The sequence below is a fragment of the Rhinopithecus bieti genome, unplaced genomic scaffold, assembly GCF_001698545.2.
Source record: "Rhinopithecus bieti isolate Rb0 unplaced genomic scaffold, ASM169854v2 scaffold_2339, whole genome shotgun sequence".
Lineage (NCBI taxonomy): Eukaryota > Metazoa > Chordata > Mammalia > Primates > Cercopithecidae > Rhinopithecus > Rhinopithecus bieti.
In genome coordinates this window covers 1022006-1041136 of record NW_016803819.1, presented here as the reverse complement: position 1 = coordinate 1041136, position 19131 = coordinate 1022006, and the positions used below count along the sequence as shown (strand labels likewise).

Genomic DNA, 19131 nt, shown 5'->3' with positions numbered 1-19131 from the left:
TCTCGGCCTCCCAAAGTGCTGGGATTACAGGCTTGAGCCACCGTGCCCGGCCATTTCTTTCTTTAAATGTGAAGTTAAATGGAGGATAAAGGGTGGAGGCATTGATAACATTTTAGCCTTCAATAATCACTTTTTAATATTTATGAGGAGTTTCAAAATAATTTCCCTCTCTTTCATACTGCTTTTCAAACGGCAAGGGTCATTATTTGTCCGGCCCAGTCTGGGATAAGTAACTCTCCCAGGGTTAGACACCAGGTCAAGTGCTAAAATACAAATGAGAATTAAGCACAGCAGATGGATGATTCCTGGGTCCTGAGTTTCCTTCCTATTTGTGAGCTTCATGGAATGCAGGCAAATTAATCTCCATTTCTCTTGTCAATCTTGTAACTTTTAAGTGAGATGAAATTCAATTGGCTACCCTTTACAGGGACTTTATTTCCCATTGTATTCAAGACTGTCAACAATGAATGTAAACTGTTTGTAAAAATCCCATCGTTAGAATCTTCCAGAAACTGAGGCTGGGAGAGATTAAATATCTTGCTCATGGCCTCACAGCTAGTGAGTGGCAGTGCTGGGGCTACGGCCCATGTCTAACTCTGACCACACGCCCCTTCTTCAGAAAAAAGCCATAATGTAAATAATAATAAGAACAATAACGGCAGCTAACACTATGTGCCAGGCACCGTTCTAAGCTCTTTGCATGTGTTAACTCAACCAGCAAAGAATCATTTTTAGAACATTCTTTCACTAAAGTAGCCCGGTATTTTTTTTTCCCCTCAGCTGAATGACACTGCAACCCGAAATCACAACTCTGTTTTAGGTTCCTGGTGGTGCCTGCTTCCTCTTCTCGTTTGTTTAGTCACAGAATTAGATTCCTGTTGGCCCATTCCGCGCCTACAAACAGGCTTAGCGCTCCACTGAAATGCGGGAGGCTCCTTAACTCTTGTATAAACAGGTAAGGCGAAGGGGGTGGGGCGCGGATTGCGGACATCTGGGTTTCTTGGGGATTGGGATGGGGTGGGGGTTCGAGCCAACTCCCCAGAGAGCAGGCAAGGTGAAGCGAGAGCTTGGCTGCTGTTTCTAAATGCAATGTTTTTTTGTTCCCTTTCTAGAAACCCTTCGTAACTCTAGGTCAGAGCGCATTAAAATGAGCCACTTCTGAACGAGCAGCGCCCAGGCCCCAGGCCCTGCTGCGAAGGCCCCGGCAAAGGTCAGGGCCCCGTCCGCGTGACGCTCCTGCCTGCGTGCGGCCAAGCCATGCTCTGCCCCAGGTAAGGACGCCCCGGGAGCTCTCCTAGGGCACGCGGGGGTCGCGGAGATCCCACCTCGTCCAGCGACTTCTTTATGGGGGTAAGAAGGGGAACGGGGCGGTTCCGATCGGCTTGAAATTCAACAGCAGGTTCCTAATTCCTCCAACGTGGTTCTGGCTGGGTTTCTCCAACAGCCGAAAGGGGGCCGAGCGTCTGACTGGGACAGATGCCCCCAGGTGGAGCAGGTGCCACTTCTGGGTGTCTGAAAGGCATGTGACTTTTGGGGCGGGGAGAGAAGTCCGTCTGGTCAAGTCCCCCAATCTCTGCCATCAAGGCCGATTTTCTTTGAACCTTCAGCAAAGGTATCTGCGCTCCTAAAAACAAGAGGAATGTGGCACTGGCCTTTAGCCAGGGGAGGCTCAGCGAGCAGGATAAAATTTCAGGGCAGATTTACGGGAAGTTGCTGGTGTTGGGAGTAAAAATCTGGTTTGGTGAGTTTAAGGGAAGGGAGTAGACGAGACACAACCTTGCTACTGTGAGGCGGATGGCCTCGGCAGGGGGCGGGCGGCGGGAGGAGAGAGGGAGGGAACCGGGAAGGGCCCGCAGACCAGACGCTGAGCGCTCCGGTGCGCAGCGCCCCACTCAGCCGGGACCCGGCGCCGCTCTGCGTGTGGAACCGCCGCGCGCTCCCGGCCTCCGGAGCTGAGCTCGAGAGAACTTCGCTGCCTTCGGGTCGCAGCTCCCGCTTTCCACTGTGGAATGTGCAGCTTGGGATAGAGAGACACCAGGGTTTGGGGAGCGGTCCTCCTGGAGACTTTCTCTCTGCAGGTCTCCAAGGTTAAGCAATTCTGACCCACTGGAATTCCCAGAGCCTGGGAGTTAAGCCTAAAACGCTCTGTTGCTTTAAGCGGCGCGGTGGGGAGTCGCTGGACACTCCTTATTTTGGTTTTACATTAAAAAGAAGGCGGACGAGAAGATGTTGTAGGTGACTTCCTAGCTGTGTTAAGTTGCTCCTGGGCTGTGAATGGTGTTAATTTCTGAAGTGGGCGGCTCCAAAAACTTAACAAGGAAAGGTAAGGTGTTTTTTGGTATTCCTTCTAACTATTGTCCCTTAATCTTACATTTGGGTCCCAATTTTGAAGTATATATTTTTTTCTTTTCTTCTCTTTTAGCTCTTATCCCTCATGCTATCACTCACCTTCTGTCTCTTGGTATATTTAGTGGGAAATAAAGTGTTTATAAAAAGGTTTGAAAAGGGTCAGCTTCTGGGAAGGCAGATAATCATACAGTCAGCCCCATCGTGTTTCCTGTAGTGATATATCTTTTTCCATAAAAGAAACTGATTTTTTTTTCACTCTTGAAAATACATGATTGGACCGCCCAGAAGCACAGGTGACTTTAGACTCAGATTATTACAGTGAGATTGAGGAAGCGTCCTGGACAGGAGGCATCTCATTTAAGTGTTAACCAAGGCAGAGGGGGGTCTTCCTGCAGTAATTTACCTCTGCAAGTAACACTCGGTGGAGGTGTAGTTGTTTCAAATTAAAAATTCAACCTGTAGAAAAGGGTAGAGCTGACGAATTATGACATCTGACAAATTAGCAGTTGACCGGATATTTAAGAAATCAGATAAAATAAATGGAAGTGGAACTTTTCAAATAAATGACTCATTTTTTAATTAGGTAAAAGTTCAGCCACTCCTGGGTACTGTCCCAAGGCATAAGTGATAGGAAGATACCACCAAGGTACTTACAGGTCATTACCGATCTGAACTAAAAATCAAACCTTTTTTTTTTTTTTCCTGGTGGTATTTTAATGACTCACTGTTTTCTTTAGCAAGAATATAGATTTAAAAATGTATTCTTTCAAAGTTTTAAGGCAAGGTCATATAAATTTCTCAGGGGAGGGAAAGCAAAGGGTTGACAACCCAACATGAAGGGGTTGCTGAAGTTTTGAGCTCGAAAGGTTGGCAATTAGATCCAGAGCATTGGAGAATTGCAGGTGCCGATTCTAAAAGGTGAAAGGTGGTCAGCGGCATAACACACAACCTCTAGATAAACCAAAGTACTCAACCTAGAGGATAAGAAGAGATCACTTTGTGGGAGTTTGTGTTGCTATTCATTTAAACAATGATCTTTGTCAGATTGCTGCCTTGAAGTATTGGAGGGAACTAAAATCAACCCAGTCTGAAAGGAAAACAGAAGGCAAAAAAGAAAGGAAGAGATGGTTTGGGTTTTAATATTTTTTTCTGGTCTGCTTTACCCTTCATCTTGTTCTGATATACACACTGTTGGCCTCTTTGACTCAATTACTGCACACTGGAAGAATGGGATCTCAGAAATTTCTCAAGCACCTAGCTTCATGATTAACTTTCAGTATGTGTCAAATGAAGAAATAAGCCTAGCTGTGCCGTCCTTTACCTGGCTAGGTAGGCCATGCTTAAATTAATTAGATCAAGATATTCTGAATATCAATCAATTATTAAAGATTTATTATCTTCCTCTTGGTTTTTGCGTTTACAGAAGTTTGTAGGATTGAGAATTCATCATCATCATTTTTTTGTACCAATCTCTGTATTTTTAATAGTCAACATGTTTATTTTGATTCCCCACTGTGCTGCTTTAACCTAAATTTTGAAAGAATTCTGCCCAAAGCAGTGGTGATACTGAGGATGAAATAAAGACACAAAGCAAGGGAACTACATGCTTCTGGACACATGTTCTGTACACTTGCTCTAACCAGTGTTAAAGACTACTCATATTTTTTTTCCTCACATGGTAAGAACATTCATATTAGACTATTTGGTTTACTGTTCTACCTAATGATTTTTTTTAAAAGATTGGGTTAAAGTAGGCGAAATTATTTTCTTACAAAAGGATTTAATTTGCTTTTCAAATTCTGCTCCGAAGCTCAAGATTAAATCATGTCCCAAATGACTGAGCTTTCATTGCTATAGAAAAGCATTTGGCTATTTCGGTAAGTTTCCACCTCCAAATCTTAAGTCTCCTGATTTATCAGAAAAGGTCAGGGGAGTGGATACAAGCATGAAGGTGGAAGATTTTCTTAAAATTGGACCCAGGCTCAAGGGAAACTGTGATTAGGTTATCCCAGAAGATACATTATTCTGGGGAAAAATAACTTACTCTGAAGAGGGTTTAAGTTTGGGATTCATGAGACTTAGGAAAAAGGGTATGTTTAGAATGAAGGTAGAATTTGTGTGCCAAACTTTCATGAAGTTACAATGAAGACATTAAATGCAGCTTTAAGTGCTTGTCACAGTGATTCCAAGCTAAAGGTTATATTGCAGTGTTTCAGCTACTGGCCTGATTAGGAGATATATTTTCTTTCCCTCTTGGGAACAGTCTCTGTGTCTTAATGATGATGCTGATTTTAATATCATAAAAGGTGTGTGTTAGTCCCAACATTACTGTTCCAAGTAATGGCTTCAAAGAGCAACTGGATAAAGATTTTCAATAATAGCAATGCAGAGATGACTTGGGTTTTAAGATAGGAGGCCTTTGGAGCCTCCAGAGAATTGTCATAGAAGTGATCAGTAACTAATTGCTCAGCTGCCACCTCGAGTTGTTGTTTCCATCTTATGCAGGAGAGATTCAGGGAAATGGCACCCTGCCATTTTTTGTGTGTGGTCCTGAATCATCCTGTCAGTAAAACTCCTGAGATCGTCTGAGCTGGAGTTTTGATTGTTTCTGTTTCTCTCATAGTTGCTTCCCCATCTATTCTATCAGCGTCTGTATCAGGGGAGAGGCATTGGGGAGGGCGATCTCCTCCCCTTGAAGTCAATGACCACCTTCTTTTAAGGATCTGGTATCTTTTGCTCTGAAAAGGTGTGGGGAGGAAAACTTTCATTTTCCAGTGAAAGTAGAAAGGGAGAGAGTGTCTAGAGGAATAAATGGCCAAGAAACAGGTAGGTTCTGAATGTGGTCCTAGTGTGGAATTTACCAGAAAGCTCACATGGAGATTACCAAGGCCCTCAAAGGATTGCAGGGAAACTAGCAACTGTGGGAAGTGGACGCTCCTCCTCCCTTTTGTAATTCGAATGTTCCTAGTGTGCTGCAATAGACACTAGTTTGAATGAATTCAAGATATCATCTCTTGGTACAACCAAAAGTAAACTGATTACAAAAGGCACAAACCCTTCAACCATACTCCCACTCTCTGCCTTTCCTCTACTTTCTGTGTGGTTTAAGGACATCTGAAAAAAAAAAAAAAGAATTACAGCTCGGTTTAAGTAACTTACATATAATAGGAGAAGTCTTTTTTTGTCGTTGTGAATCTTCCATTTTTGTCTTCATAGGAACTTAGTTTATGTCAAAAATGATTTGTGGGTGTGTCTAGATGCATATGGTTTATGTGTTTGTAAAATAAAATACATAAATAAGCTGATCACATAGAAGTGATTGTGACTATAGTAGCTCTTTTGGTACACCCTATCAAAGCTTTTAGAGTGGAGTCATTTTAGAAGTCAAAAGCACAATCTCTGCTTTTCTGAAGGCCGTTTCAGGGAGATGACATCAAGAGAAAACAGAGTGCTAGTGTAATCCTGAAAACCCTTGGTGTTTTAGGAAAATATCAATGTTTTGGTCTCAGGAGATTTCTGGTTCTGAAAAATGTATGCTTTATTTATAGATTACAGTCAACCACATTAATCAAGAAAACAACATCCAGTCTCCCCAAATCACGATATTTGTCTTTGGGGATACTGTATGTTTGTGGTTCTCATGAACATGGTGGCCCTGCACAGAGACCATAGTGGGTTCCTGGTGGGTGTACGTTGAATGAAAGGGGAGTTGCTGACAGCTTTGGCCTCCTGACTGTGCCTTGCATCGATGCATTGTCAGTTTTGCCTTGAGTACCCACCAACTGGGGTGGAAGACAACCTGTTTCCAGACGCTATGGATAATCCACATGTGGGTGAGCAAGAGTTAAGTACATGTACCAATGGGCAGTGGGTGAGTGTACAATGAATGCAGGGCATTGTGCAGCTGAAACAGGAACAGGATGCCTGTACCTGACCAAGGAAATGCCAGCGTATTAAAATTATAATAAAAAGTATCTACCTTTCAGAGTACCGAGACCTGGCTCTATCATGTTTGTAAAGCATTTCACATGCCCCAAGAAAAAGAAAAAGTATAGAAGTACAGAATGGACAGGGTTTTTTCATGTGTTATTTCTCTTAGATCAATTTAATTCCTATTCTGAAAATGTGTATTTGAACCTTGTAAGCACAGGTAAACCATTCATGTTTCAAAAACTAGGGTTCCACGTTGGTGAAGATAATAGCACCGTGACTTTTGAAAAGATGGCTTAGGCTGGGCACGGTGGCTCATGTCTGTAATCCCAGCACTTTGGGAGGGCAAGGTGGGTGGATCACAAGGTCAGGAGTTCAACACCAGCCTGTCCAATAGGGTGAAACCCTGTCTCTATTGAAAATACAAAAATTAGCCAGGCATAGTGGCAGGTGCCTGTAGTCCCAGCTACTTGGGAGGCTGAGGCAGGAGAATTGCTTGAACCTGGGAGGCGGAGGTTGCAGTGAGCCGAGATTGCGCCACTGCACTCCAGCCTGGGCAACAAGAGCAAGACTCCATCTAAAAAAAAGAAAAAAGAAAAGGTGGCTTAAATAATATTTCTTTTTGTGTGTTGTCATTTAGTTTTAAAAATAATAACATGGTTCTCGGTACACCAAGCCCTTGCCAAGATTAGGCCCATCTTCCCAGTAGCCTTCTCAAGACAAAGTTGCCTTTGTGTAACTACAACTGGGAGGGTTTGGTGACACAGAAAACTCAATGGGGCACTGCAACTTTTTATTAACAGAAAATGCAATGGCCTAATGTTTTTGTGGTTTTCTGTTTTTGTTTTATGTTCTACCAGTTAATATCTATGATCTATTTCTCCATGAGGATGATCTTACTATTTTAGACTTGTCCAGGGAAGAGTGAGGTGGTTGTGGCTTAGGCTTAGAATTTAGTTAGATTGTAAAAGACTGCAGCATGCTGGCGTGGAGGAGATCTCAGCTCTGTGGGCTAGTTTGTTATCAGGGTAATCAGCAAAGTTTGGTCACATGGAGAGAAAAAAAGGATTTAGCTAAAGATGCAGATTTTGGGGAAAGGATGGCTATTCATACTAAATTCACACTCCATAGCAGAGTGACTAGGAGCATAGACTGCCTTGGTTCCAATCTTAGTTCTGCCACTTACATGTGACTTTAGGCAGGCTAACTAAAAAAGAAAACCTTGTGACTCAGTTTCCCCAACTGTAAAATGCCTACCTTACAGGGTTATTACAAGGATTAAATAAATTAATCTGGGCCAGGCTTGGTCACTCACATCTGTAATCCCAGCACTTTTGGAGACCAAGGCCTGTGGATCACTTGAGCTTAGGAGTTTGAGAACAACCTGGGCAACATGGCAAAACCCTATCTCTACAAAAAATACAAAAATTAGCCAGGCGTGGTGGTGCATGCCTGTAATCCCAGCTACCCAGGAGGTTGAGGTGGGAGGATCCCTTGAGACTGGGAGGTGGAGGTAACAGTGAGCCAAGATTGCGTCACTGCACTCCAGCCTGGGCGACAGAGCAAGACTCCATCTAAAAACAAACAAACAAACAAGCAAACAACTTTATACCTCTTTTTCTGCTATTTAATATCCTTTAAAAGGCTGAGAGGCTTTTCCTATGGCAGCAGCTGGGCTGAGAGGAGCGTGGCTGTCTCCTCTCTCGGCCATGGCGTGTGCTCGCCCACTGATACCGGTGTACTCCGAAAAGGGGGAGTCATCTGGCAAAAATGTCACTTTGCCTGCTGTATTCAAGGCTCCTATTCAACCAGATATTGTGAACTTTGTTCACACCGACTTGCGCAAAACAACAGCCCTACACTGTCAGTGAATTAGCAGGTCATCAGACCAGTGCTGAGTCTTGGGGTACTGGCAGAGCTGTGGCTCAAATTCCCACAGTTCAAGGTGGTGGGACTCACCGCTCTGGCCAGGGTGCTTTTGGAAACGTGTCGTGGAGGCCAAATGTTTGCAGCAACCAAAACCTGGCGCTGCTGGCATCGTAGAGGGAACACACCCAAAACGATATGCTGTCTGTTCTGCTCTGGCTGCCTCAGCCCTGCCAGCACTGGTCACGTCTAAAGGTCATCGTGTTGAGGAAGTTCCTGAACTTCCTTTGGTAGTTGAAGATAGTTGNGAGTCATCTGGCAAAAATGTCACTTTGCCTGCTGTATTCAAGGCTCCTATTCAACCAGATATTGTGAACTTTGTTCACACCGACTTGCGCAAAAACAACAGCCCTACACTGTCAGTGAATTAGCAGGTCATCAGACCAGTGCTGAGTCTTGGGGTACTGGCAGAGCTGTGGCTCAAATTCCCACAGTTCAAGGTGGTGGGACTCACCGCTCTGGCCAGGGTGCTTTTGGAAACGTGTCGTGGAGGCCAAATGTTTGCAGCAACCAAAACCTGGCGCTGCTGGCATCGTAGAGGGAACACACCCAAAACGATATGCTGTCTGTTCTGCTCTGGCTGCCTCAGCCCTGCCAGCACTGGTCACGTCTAAAGGTCATCGTGTTGAGGAAGTTCCTGAACTTCCTTTGGTAGTTGAAGATAAAGTTGAAGGCTACAAGAAGACCAAGGAAGCTGTTTTGCTTCGTAAGAAACTTAAAGCCTGGAATGATATCAAAAAGGTCTATGCCTCTCAGGGAATGAGAGCTGGCAAAGGCAAAACGAGAAACTGTTGCCGTATCCAGCGCAGGGGGCCGTGCATCATCTATAATGAGGATAATGGTATCATCAAGGCCTTCAGAAACATCCCTGGAATTACTCTGCTTAATGTAAGCAAACTGAACATTTTGAAGCTTCCTCCTGGTGGGCATGTGGGACGTTTCTGCATTTGGACTGAAAGTACTTTCCGGAAGTTAGATGAATTGTATGGCACTTGGCGTAAAGCTGCTTCCCTCAAGAGTAACTACAGTCTTCCCATGCACAAGATGATTAATACAGATCTTAGCAGAATCTTGAAAAGCCCAGAGATCCAAAGAGCCCTTAGAGCACCACGCAAGAAGATTCATCGCAGAGTCCTAAAGAAGAACCCACTGAAAAACCTGAGAATCATGTTGAAGCTAAACCCATATGCAAAGACCATGCGCCGGAACACCATTCTTCGCCAGTCCAGGAATCACAAGCTCTGGGTGGATAAGGCAGCTGCTGCAGCAGCAGCACTAGAAGCCAAATCAGATGAGAAGGTGGCAGTTGCGGGCAAGAAGCCTGTGGAAGGTAAGAAAGGAAAGAAGGCTGCTGTTGGTGTTAAGAAGCAGAAGAAGCCTCTGGTGGGAAAAAAGGCAGCATATACCAAGAAACCAGCCCCTGAAAAGAAGCCTGCAGAAAAGAAACCTACGCCAGAGTAAAAGAAACCTGCTGCATAAACTCTTAAATTTGATTATTCCATAAAGGTCAAATTATTTTGGACAGTTTCTTTTGAATAAAGACCTGATCATACAGGCAGTGAGGAGAAAAAAAAAAAAAAAAAGTCTGAGAGTTGCCAATAAGCGATGATGAGGAGGGAAAAAGTGCATTTTTTCATAATTAGAAAAAACTTATTAGGTCATTATTAGAAGGAAAAAAGTACGTTTTCTCAAAATTAGGAGAGTGAAGAGCTGAGCGTGGTGGTTCATGCCTGTGGTCCCAGCTACTTGGGAGGCTGAAGCAAGAACATCGATGGTTGACAGGAGCTCAAGGCTTTTAGTATGTTATGATTGCCCCTGTGACTAGCCACTGCACTCCAGCCTGGGTAACATAGTGAGACCTCACCTCTAAAAATTACGGAGAGTCAGCCAAGAAATCCAAGAGTGAAAGAGCAGTATCAGGTGAATATCAATGAGTCACAGCAGTGTGGCTTTTCTGGTGGGCTGACGGTGTACTCTTAGTTAAGGAAAAGATGAGGAAGAACAGGTGGCTGAAGAAGTATTGAAAGAATTGCCTCTAGTGAAATCCTATTTGCAGAGCAAAGAGAAATCCAATAACAAGTTAGCCCTTCCCATTTGGTGCAAACAGTAGTTTGGCTCAGGGACCTCCTTTGCTTTTTGCTCCACATTGTGGGCTCCAGGATCTACCTCAAGGTATTTGCCAATGAGTAAACAGAAACTGCCAGCTCATATGATACGGACAAGCCCAGTGTGAAACCTAGGAGTCACTTCTCTGGTGGGAACTGCAGGAGGCACACAGACCCTGAAATTAAATGGTTACACCCATGTTCTCATACACCCTAGTCATGTATAAAAGGTCTTGCCCTTTCTCCATTGGCTAGAGCTAGTGTCAGAAGGGTGGATGCATCTGCAGAATCTGCTTATCTGCTCCCCTGCTTCCACCTTTGTCCTCACTGCTCTCCCCGCAAACTCCTTTCTTGACCTAGTATCCAGAGTGACTTTTTTTTTTTTGAGATGGAGTCTCACTCTCACCCAGGCTGGAGTGCAGTGGCACGATCTCAGCTTACTGCAACCTCTGCCTTCCGGGCTCCAGTGATTCCCCTGCCTCAGCCTCCTGAGTAGCTAGGATTACAGATGTGCACCACCACACCTGGCTAATTTGTGTGTTTTTAGTAGAGATGGAGTTTCACCATGTTGGCCAGGCTGGTCTTGAACTCCTGGCCTCAAGCGATCTGCCTACCTTGGCCTCCCAAAGTGCTGGGATTGCAGGCGTGAGCCACCGCACCTGGCCAGAGTGACTCTTTTAAAACAGAAGTCAAAATCGTATCAGTCCCCTGCTGAAAACTTTCTAGAGCCTTTCTATCTCACTCAAAAGCCAGTGAGTGACTTTATTTCTAAGCCCCATCACCTCTTTAATCTCACCTGCTACCACACACATCCTTACTCCCTCTGCTTTAACCACACTCATTTTCTTGATGGGGTGTGCCCAGCACATTCATACCACAGGGCCTTTGCACTGGCTGCCCCTGATGCCTGAATCATCATCCCCAGACATATCCATGCTTCACTCCTTCACCTCCTTCAAGTCTTTGCTCTGCCTCTTCCTGGGTAAAACAGCCACTCCTCCTTCCTACCCGCATCCTCCGTGTCGCTACCCTGCTCTTTCTCTGGTATTTATCACTTTGTAGCATGCTATGTAATTGTATGACCTATGGTCTGTCTCTCCCTGACTAGAATGTCTACTTCATTCATTGATGTATCCAAAGCACATTAGAGGAGTGTCTGCCACAGAGTAGGTGCTCCATAAATATTTGTTGAATAAATGAATAAGACACACAGGCTTTTATACATTTTAAGCGTGACTGAAAGCGTTTTACTCGAAATACAACCACGAACATACCTTTCTGAATGAGCATGGGTTTTCTCCCAGACCTCTCCTAGGAGGCTGCCATGTTTTCTGTGGTTTATTTTCTCTGCCACCACAAGTCCTTGATAGAGGCTGATGACTAAGTAACGTGCAAGGCAGGGCCAAATGTGGGGATGTTGCAATCATTTCAGCACTTCCCCGTTTCAGAGCTTCCCTGTTTCCAAATCAAAGCCTCCTCTTTGGCAATCTTTTTGTGATTTACATCTAAATGTATAGCCCTCTGTTTTGAACCTGTTTCGTGAATTGCATGCCCTACAGATACCTGACTGACTTATGTTACTATATTGTTTATCACCTTTTCTATTGTCGTTTGATTATAATTAATGATTGTTCTGAGAGTAACTGTCAAGACAAATTGTCTTAAATACCTCTTTTCACCTTTGAGGTTTTCACAAGTGTCAATTGCTGCTACAGAATTCCATTTAGATTGTTCTTGGTTGTAGAGCTCAATTAGGTATTTTTGTCTTGACCTGGCATGAAATGGAAGTGCTAGAGTCATTGTTTGAGTCTTTAATTTTTCCCCAGAACCTTTATACAAATACTTGATCTTGCCTTTTACCAAATGGCAAAACAATTCTCTGATCTGTCATGTTTGTTTGCTAGCCCTGGCTTCGTTCTCTCCTTTGGACAATTATCTAGGTTTGGCAAAGTTGCTTTTCTTGGCCTTGGGAGGCACAGTTCCCTCTCTGTGTTCATTTGCCTTGTTTGGATCCATAATTCACTGAAAAGGGCTTCCTCAGTTGCTGGTAGAATCCTGTGGCTACTAGGCTTGGGGACCCTAGAAACCATCTTGAAGGTAGTACAGACTCCAGGAAGGTTCTTTGCAGTAAAAAAAGGCAGTAGTACATAAAGTCTGCTGAGAGTAGATGAAGAGCCTGGATGTAGTTATTTATGACTGTTGTCAATCATGGTTTGTGGCTGATTTAGAATTATTTGGATTTTTTTTTTTCCTTCTAAATTGATTTGGAAGACATCATCACAATTTGTTGAGGAGTGCAAAAAATACACACACAAATTATATGGCTAATAAACAAAGAGCTAATGTTCAAAGTTCTTTCCGCAAATCATCTTATTTCTTATCACATGTACTGAATGGGACATTAGAAATGAATGGGGGGCCAGGCGCAGTGCTCATGCCTGTAATCCCAGCACTTTGGGAGACCGAGGTGGGTGGATTGCTTGAGCCCAGGAGTTAAAAACCAGCCTGGGCAATTTGGCGAAACCCCTTCTCTATTAAAAAAATTTTTTTTAAAGAAAAGAAAAAATGAATAGCATATAAATATTAAATTAGACTTGTCTTTGTTAATATACTATGTAGAGGCAGCTGGTGGTAATTATTTACCAAAATATAGAACCAATAAATATGAATTAAATGACTTAAACTAGACACATTGAAAGGACTTATTTTCTTGCCTAAATATAGGACTTTTTCTTTTGAGACGGAGTCTTGCTCATATTGCCCAGGCTGGAGTGCAGTGGCACAATCTCGGCTCACTGCAACCTCCGCCTCCCGGGTTCAAGCCATTCTCTTGCCTCAGCCTCCCGACTAGCTGGGATTACAGGCGCCCGCCACCACACCTGGCTAATTTTGTATTTTCAGTAGAGATGGGTTTCACCATGTTGGCCAGGCTGGTCTTGAACTCCCAACCTTGTGATCCACCTGCCTCGACTCCTAAAGTGCTAGGATTACAGGCGTGAGCCACTGTGCTCAGCCCAGAATTTTTTTTTTTTTTTTTTTTTTTGAGATGGAGTCTCACCGTCACCCAGGTTGGAGTGCAATGGCACGATCTCAGATCACTGCAACCTCCGCCTCCCAGGTTCAAGTGATTCTCCTGCCTCAGCCTCCCCAGTAGCTGCAACTACTCGTGCCACCACACCTGGCTAATTTTTGTATTTTTAGTAGAGACGGGGTTTCACTGTGTNCTTGCTCATATTGCCCAGGCTGGAGTGCAGTGGCACAATCTCGGCTCACTGCAACCTCCGCCTCCCGGGTTCAAGCCATTCTCTTGCCTCAGCCTCCCGACTAGCTGGGATTACAGGCGCCCGCCACCACACCTGGCTAATTTTTGTATTTTCAGTAGAGATGGGTTTCACCATGTTGGCCAGGCTGGTCTTGAACTCCCAACCTTGTGATCCACCTGCCTCGACTCCTAAAGTGCTAGGATTACAGGCGTGAGCCACTGTGCTCAGCCCAGAATTTTTTTTTTTTTTTTTTTTTTTTTTTTTGAGATGGAGTCTCACCGTCACCCAGGTTGGAGTGCAATGGCACGATCTCAGATCACTGCAACCTCCGCCTCCCAGGTTCAAGTGATTCTCCTGCCTCAGCCTCCCCAGTAGCTGCAACTACTCGTGCCACCACACCTGGCTAATTTTTGTATTTTTAGTAGAGACGGGGTTTCACTGTGTTGGCCCGTCTGGTCTCAAACTCCTGACCTGGTGATCCGCCTGCCTCAGCCTCCCAAAGTGCTGAGATTACAGGTGTGAGCCACTGTACCCGGCCCAGAGTTTTTCTTTTCTTTTCTTTTTTTTTTGACACTGAATCTCGCTCTGTCACCCAGGCTGGGGTGCAATGGGGTGATCTCAGCTCACTGCAACCTCTGCCTCTCAGGTTCAAGCAATTCTCCTGCCTCAGCCTCCTGAGTAGCTGCATTACAGGCATGTACCACCAGGCCTGGCAAATTTTTGTATTTTTGGTAGAGACGGGGTTTCACTGTGTTGGCCAGGCTGAACTCAAGCTCCTGACCTCAAGTGATCCGCCGCCTCGGCCTCCCAAAATGTTGGGATTACAGGCGTGAGCCACCGTGCTTGGCCTAGATACAGACTTAACTGCTGTTTGAGCAGCTGCTATGTGCTGGACACTGGATAATAAGTACTCAGTGGTGAATAAAGATTCTCCATCCTCTGGGACTTTCTTTGTGGGTTGGAGGTGAGATTTAGTGCTCTGAAGGAACCAGGAACCCGCAGGTACTACACAATAGTGGGTGGGAATCCCATAAGTGAGGTCATCAGAGAAGGGTCCTCCAGGGAGGTGGGGCTGAAGTTATTTGATGAGCAGGGAGATGTCCATCTTTGTTAGATGGAGTAGCGTTCATGAAGGTCCTAAGGCTGGGAACACTTGGCATGTTGAGGGACTTAAAGAAGGCCGACCTTGCAACAGTGCAAGGTGCCCAGCAAGGAGGAGATGGGCACAAGGTAGGGTTATGGGGATTACTGAGACTCAGAGCATGTGGGTCACTAAACATCACGGAAAAGAGTTTGCATTTTGTTAATCCAGGCCTAAGAGAAAGCGGTTAAAGATGGCTTCTTAAAAGATAACCCTGACCCAGGCTGGAGCACAATGGTGTGATCATGACTCACTGCAGTCTTAAACTCTTGGGCTCCAGTGATCCTTCTGCCTCAGCCTCCCAAGTAGCTGCGACTACAGGCACGTGATCACACTAAGCTAATTCTTTGATTTTTTTGTAGAGACAGGGTCTCACTATTTTACCCAGGCTGGTCTTGAATTTCTGGGCTCAGGCAATGCATCCATCTTGGCCTCCTAGAATGTTGATATTACAGGTGTGAGCCACTGTGCCTGACCAGGAGTTGATTTTTGGGAGTGGCGTTGATGGTGGGGAGAGCCAGTGGCCTGCATGGGATTTCTTCTGTGTATCTACCTGCCTCTTTTATGACCTGAGTCTGAGGCTGGCAGTGGCCAGCAGAAATTGCAAGATGTGGTGATGGCCTGGAGGGAGGACTGAGGATGAGGGGTTCTGATCTGTGTTGCTGGCTGTGATGGCAGAGACTGGGGGAGAACAAGTTTGAGGCAGGTAGAGGAGATCAGGAGCTCAATTTTGGGTGTGTTTAGTGAGATTCAAACATTCCAAGGAGATGCTGGAAGTTTCCCCCCTTTTTTTTTTTTGAGACGGAGTCTCGCTCTATTGCCTAGGCTGGAGTGCAGTGGCTCGATCTCGGCTCACTGCAGCATCTACCTCCTAGGTTCAAGCAATTTTCCTGCCTCAGCCTCCCGAGTAGCTGGGATTACAGGCACGTGCCACCATGCCTGGCTAATTTTTGTATTTTCATAGAGACGGGGTTTCACCATGTTGGTCAGGCTAGTCTCGAACTCCTGACCTCGTGGTCTGCCCACCTCAGCCTCCCAAAGTGCTGGGATTACAGGCGTGAGCCACTACGCCCGGCTGGAAGTTTCCCCTCTTATATCCAGTGCCTCTAGCAAAAGCAGGAGACACCTCTAGTGCCTATCATTCATTTTTAGAAAAAGCATTATTTTATTTTATTTTTAGAGACAAGGTGCCACTCTGTCACCAGACTGGAGTGCAGTGGCATGATCATAGCTCACTGTAACATCTCGGGCTCAAGCGATCAATCTTCCTGCCTCAGCCTCCTGGGTAACTGGGACTACAGGCACATCACCTTGCCTGGCTGCCTAGCATTTTTTCTTTTTTCTTTTCTTTTTTTTTGAGGGTCTTGCTCTGTCGCCTAGGCTGGAGTGTGGTGGCACAATCGTGGCGCTTAGCAGCCTCGACCTCCCTGGGCTCAGGTGATCCTCCCACCTCAGCCTCACAAGTAGCTGGGATTACAGGTGCGCATCACCATGCTTGGCTAATTTTTTGTATTTTTTGTAGAGACAGGGTTTCACAATGTAGCCCAGGGTGGTCTCAAACTCCTGGGCTCAAGCAATCAGCTTGCCTCAGCCTCCCACAGTGCTGGGATTACGGGTGTTAACCACCATGCCTGGCCCTTCACATTCTTTTAGACAACTATTTTGTATGTCAGTGTTTCTCTTTATGTCCACATTGGCAAATATAAAGTGTGTGATCTTTACTTACATACCACAAATGACAAAATAATGCTAATTGAGTATCTAGGGTATATAGGAAACTGTAATGGGGAAATGGGGTTGGGGACAAACATTGATAAAAAGACCTAAGTATAGTTTCAGTCATCAAACTTATAATTCAAATTAATCATATATATTTACTAAAATTTTAACATTTATATTATATATTTAATATGCAATCACATTAATATAAATATATATAAAGTACATGTATATATTTATATATAATTAACACGAAATATATTTAATATATTTAGCATGTATATGTACTTAATTTATAATATTAAATGCCATATTTATTTATTTATTTATTTATTTTGAGGCAGAGTCTCACTCTGTCACCACGCTGGAGTGCAGTGGCGTGATCTTGACTCACTGCAACCTCTGCCTTCAGGGTTCAAGTGATTCTCCTGCCTCAGCCTCCTGAGTACCTGGGACTACAGGCATACACCACCATGCCCAGCTAATTTTTTTGTATTTTTAGTAGAGAGGGGGTTTCACCATGTTGGACAGGATGGTCTCGATCTCCTGACCTTGTGATCAGCCTGCCTCGGCCTCCTAAAGTGTTGGGATTACAAGCGTGAGCCACTGTGGCTGGCCTTAAATGCCATATATATTTAATAGTGAAAACAAAAATTTGTGTGAATAGAGATTCATCCCACATAACAAGTAAGAGAAAGATAAAGGAAAGTGTGAGATGAGGCCGGGCACGGTGGCTCACATCTGTAATCCCAGCACTTTGGGAGGCCGAGGCGGGTGGATCACTTGAGGTCAGGAGTTCGAGACCAGCCTGGCCAACATAGTGAAACGCTGTCTCTACTAAAAATACAAAAATTAGCCCACCGCGGTGGTGGGTGCCTGTAATCACAGCTACCTGGGAGGCTGAGGCAGGAGAATCGCTTGAACCTGGGAGGCAGAGGTGGCAGTGAGCTGAGATCACGCCACTGCACTCCAGCCTGGGCGATGGAGCGAGACTCTGTCTCAAAAAAAAAAAAAGAAAAAAGAAAATATAAGATGAAACAGTGGATTTCCTTGTGAGTTATAATCACTGAGAGACATGCAAATTCATACTGTAAATATTGACACTATAAAAATGGATCCATTAGAACACATAAATGTATTTCTTGTCTGTTTCTTATGTAACTTTTGTAAGCTTTGTAAAAAGGGTCTGCTGTGTTTCTTCTGCATATTATGTAGGTGGAAATTAGAAAGCTGATACAGGCACGTTTTAAACCACATAGTGAAAGGCTGATTTGTATCTCTAGCAAACTGAGTTTTTGAGTTTCTAGTACCTAAAGCGAGCCGGGATATGAGGGTGAGCACCACACAGGGCTTTTGGAGCTTATAGTGGTGGAAGCTTTATCTGTTTGTTTTTAGCACCACACTGCAACCTCCCAAGCAGAGATTATTCTAAAAAAAGATTGCGCATATACTTGCAAACTCATAGGAATAAAATGGTCTCAAGCAATGACCAAAGAAGAGATGTTTTAAAAAGTCATAAAGCATTAGAATTGGATGGAGTTAGAAGAGGCTATGATGGATAATGTTTTGCAACCATGGCTATAGAAAGTGTCAGTGGCTGTAGCATTTTATTCTCCAATGTCATGTCAACACCAGTGGAACCCATGAGGTGTAATTGTTTTTATTATTGCTTAATTGAGCCACAGATGGTGTGGTTATTTGTTTTGCCTAAGATGATTCAGTTTCCAAAAGGATATGAAGCGCCTGAAGTTTTCACAATTAATTAGTTAATTAATTTTGAGATAGACTCTCACTCTTTTTTTGCCCAGGCTGGAGTGCAGTGGTGTGGTCTCAGCTCACTGCAATCTCTGTCTCCTGGGTTCAAGTGATTTTCATGCCTCAGCCTCCCAAGTAGCTGGGATTACAGGCTTGCACTATTATGCCCAGCTAATGTTTGTATTTTTAGTAGAGATGGGGTTTCACCATGTTAGCCAGGCTGGTCTTGAACTCCTGACCTCAGGTGATCCACCTGCTTTGGCCTCCCAAAGTGCTGGAATTATAAGTGTGAGCCACCATATCTGGCTAAATTCTGTTTTTAATAAGAAAGCAACTTTGATGAGGAGCTGATTAAGGTGCACCTGAAACAGTCATGTAGCGAAAGAGGCTTTGTGTGGATAATTATTATTATTATTATTTTTTTTGAGTTAGGGTCTCACTCTGTCATCCAGGCTGGAGTGCAGTAGAGTGATCTCAGCTCATTGCAGCCTTGACCTCCTGGGTTCAAGAGATTCTCCCACCTCGGCCTCCTAAGTAGCTGGGACCACAGGTGCACTCCACCATGCCTGCCTAATTTATTTTGTATATTTTGTAGAGACAATGTTTCACCATGTTGCCCAGGCTGGTCTTGAACTCTTGAGCTCAAGTGAGCCACCATGCCCACCCAGCCATGACTAACATTTATTGAGCACCCACTATATGCCATGCATGGTTTCTTATTTTTATTTTTTTTGAGACAGGGTTTTGCTCTATTGCCCAGACTGGAGTGCAGTGGTATGATCATAGCTCACTGCAGCCTCAACCTCCTGAGTTCAAGTGATCTTCTTGCCTCAGCTTCCCAAAGTGCTGGGATTACAAGTGTGAGTCACTGTACCTGGCCATGATTTTATTTAACCAACAAAACCACCCGTGAGAAGTAGGTTTTACAATTATCCTCATTTGA

The 19131-nt window shown here is 44.4% G+C and overlaps 2 protein-coding genes across 6 annotated transcripts in view; both read left to right on the top strand.

The window, feature by feature from the left end:
• The first annotated feature begins 854 nt into the window (after positions 1 to 854).
• RBM47 (RNA binding motif protein 47) overlaps positions 855 to 19131 on the top strand; it is a 228978-nt gene continuing 210701 nt past the window's right edge. For 2 of the 5 annotated variants that reach the window (XM_017854393.1, XM_017854441.1), the window contains exons 1-2: positions 856 to 955; positions 1113 to 1271. The gene's annotated coding sequence lies outside the window, so the exon portion shown is untranslated. Of the gene's footprint in view, positions 956 to 1112; positions 1272 to 1335; positions 1351 to 1852; positions 2324 to 19131 lie in introns of those variants that run through there. The other 3 variants (XM_017854447.1, XM_017854416.1, XM_017854402.1) reach the window with 3 other exon arrangements.
• On the top strand, positions 7936 to 9788 carry LOC108516814 (60S ribosomal protein L4-like). Its single transcript, XM_017854459.1, is given in 5 exon segments — positions 7936 to 8049; positions 8470 to 8550; positions 8553 to 8685; positions 8687 to 8752; positions 8754 to 9788. Coding segments are annotated over 5 exon segments (1302 nt in total). The 5' UTR covers positions 7936 to 7940; the 3' UTR covers positions 9667 to 9788.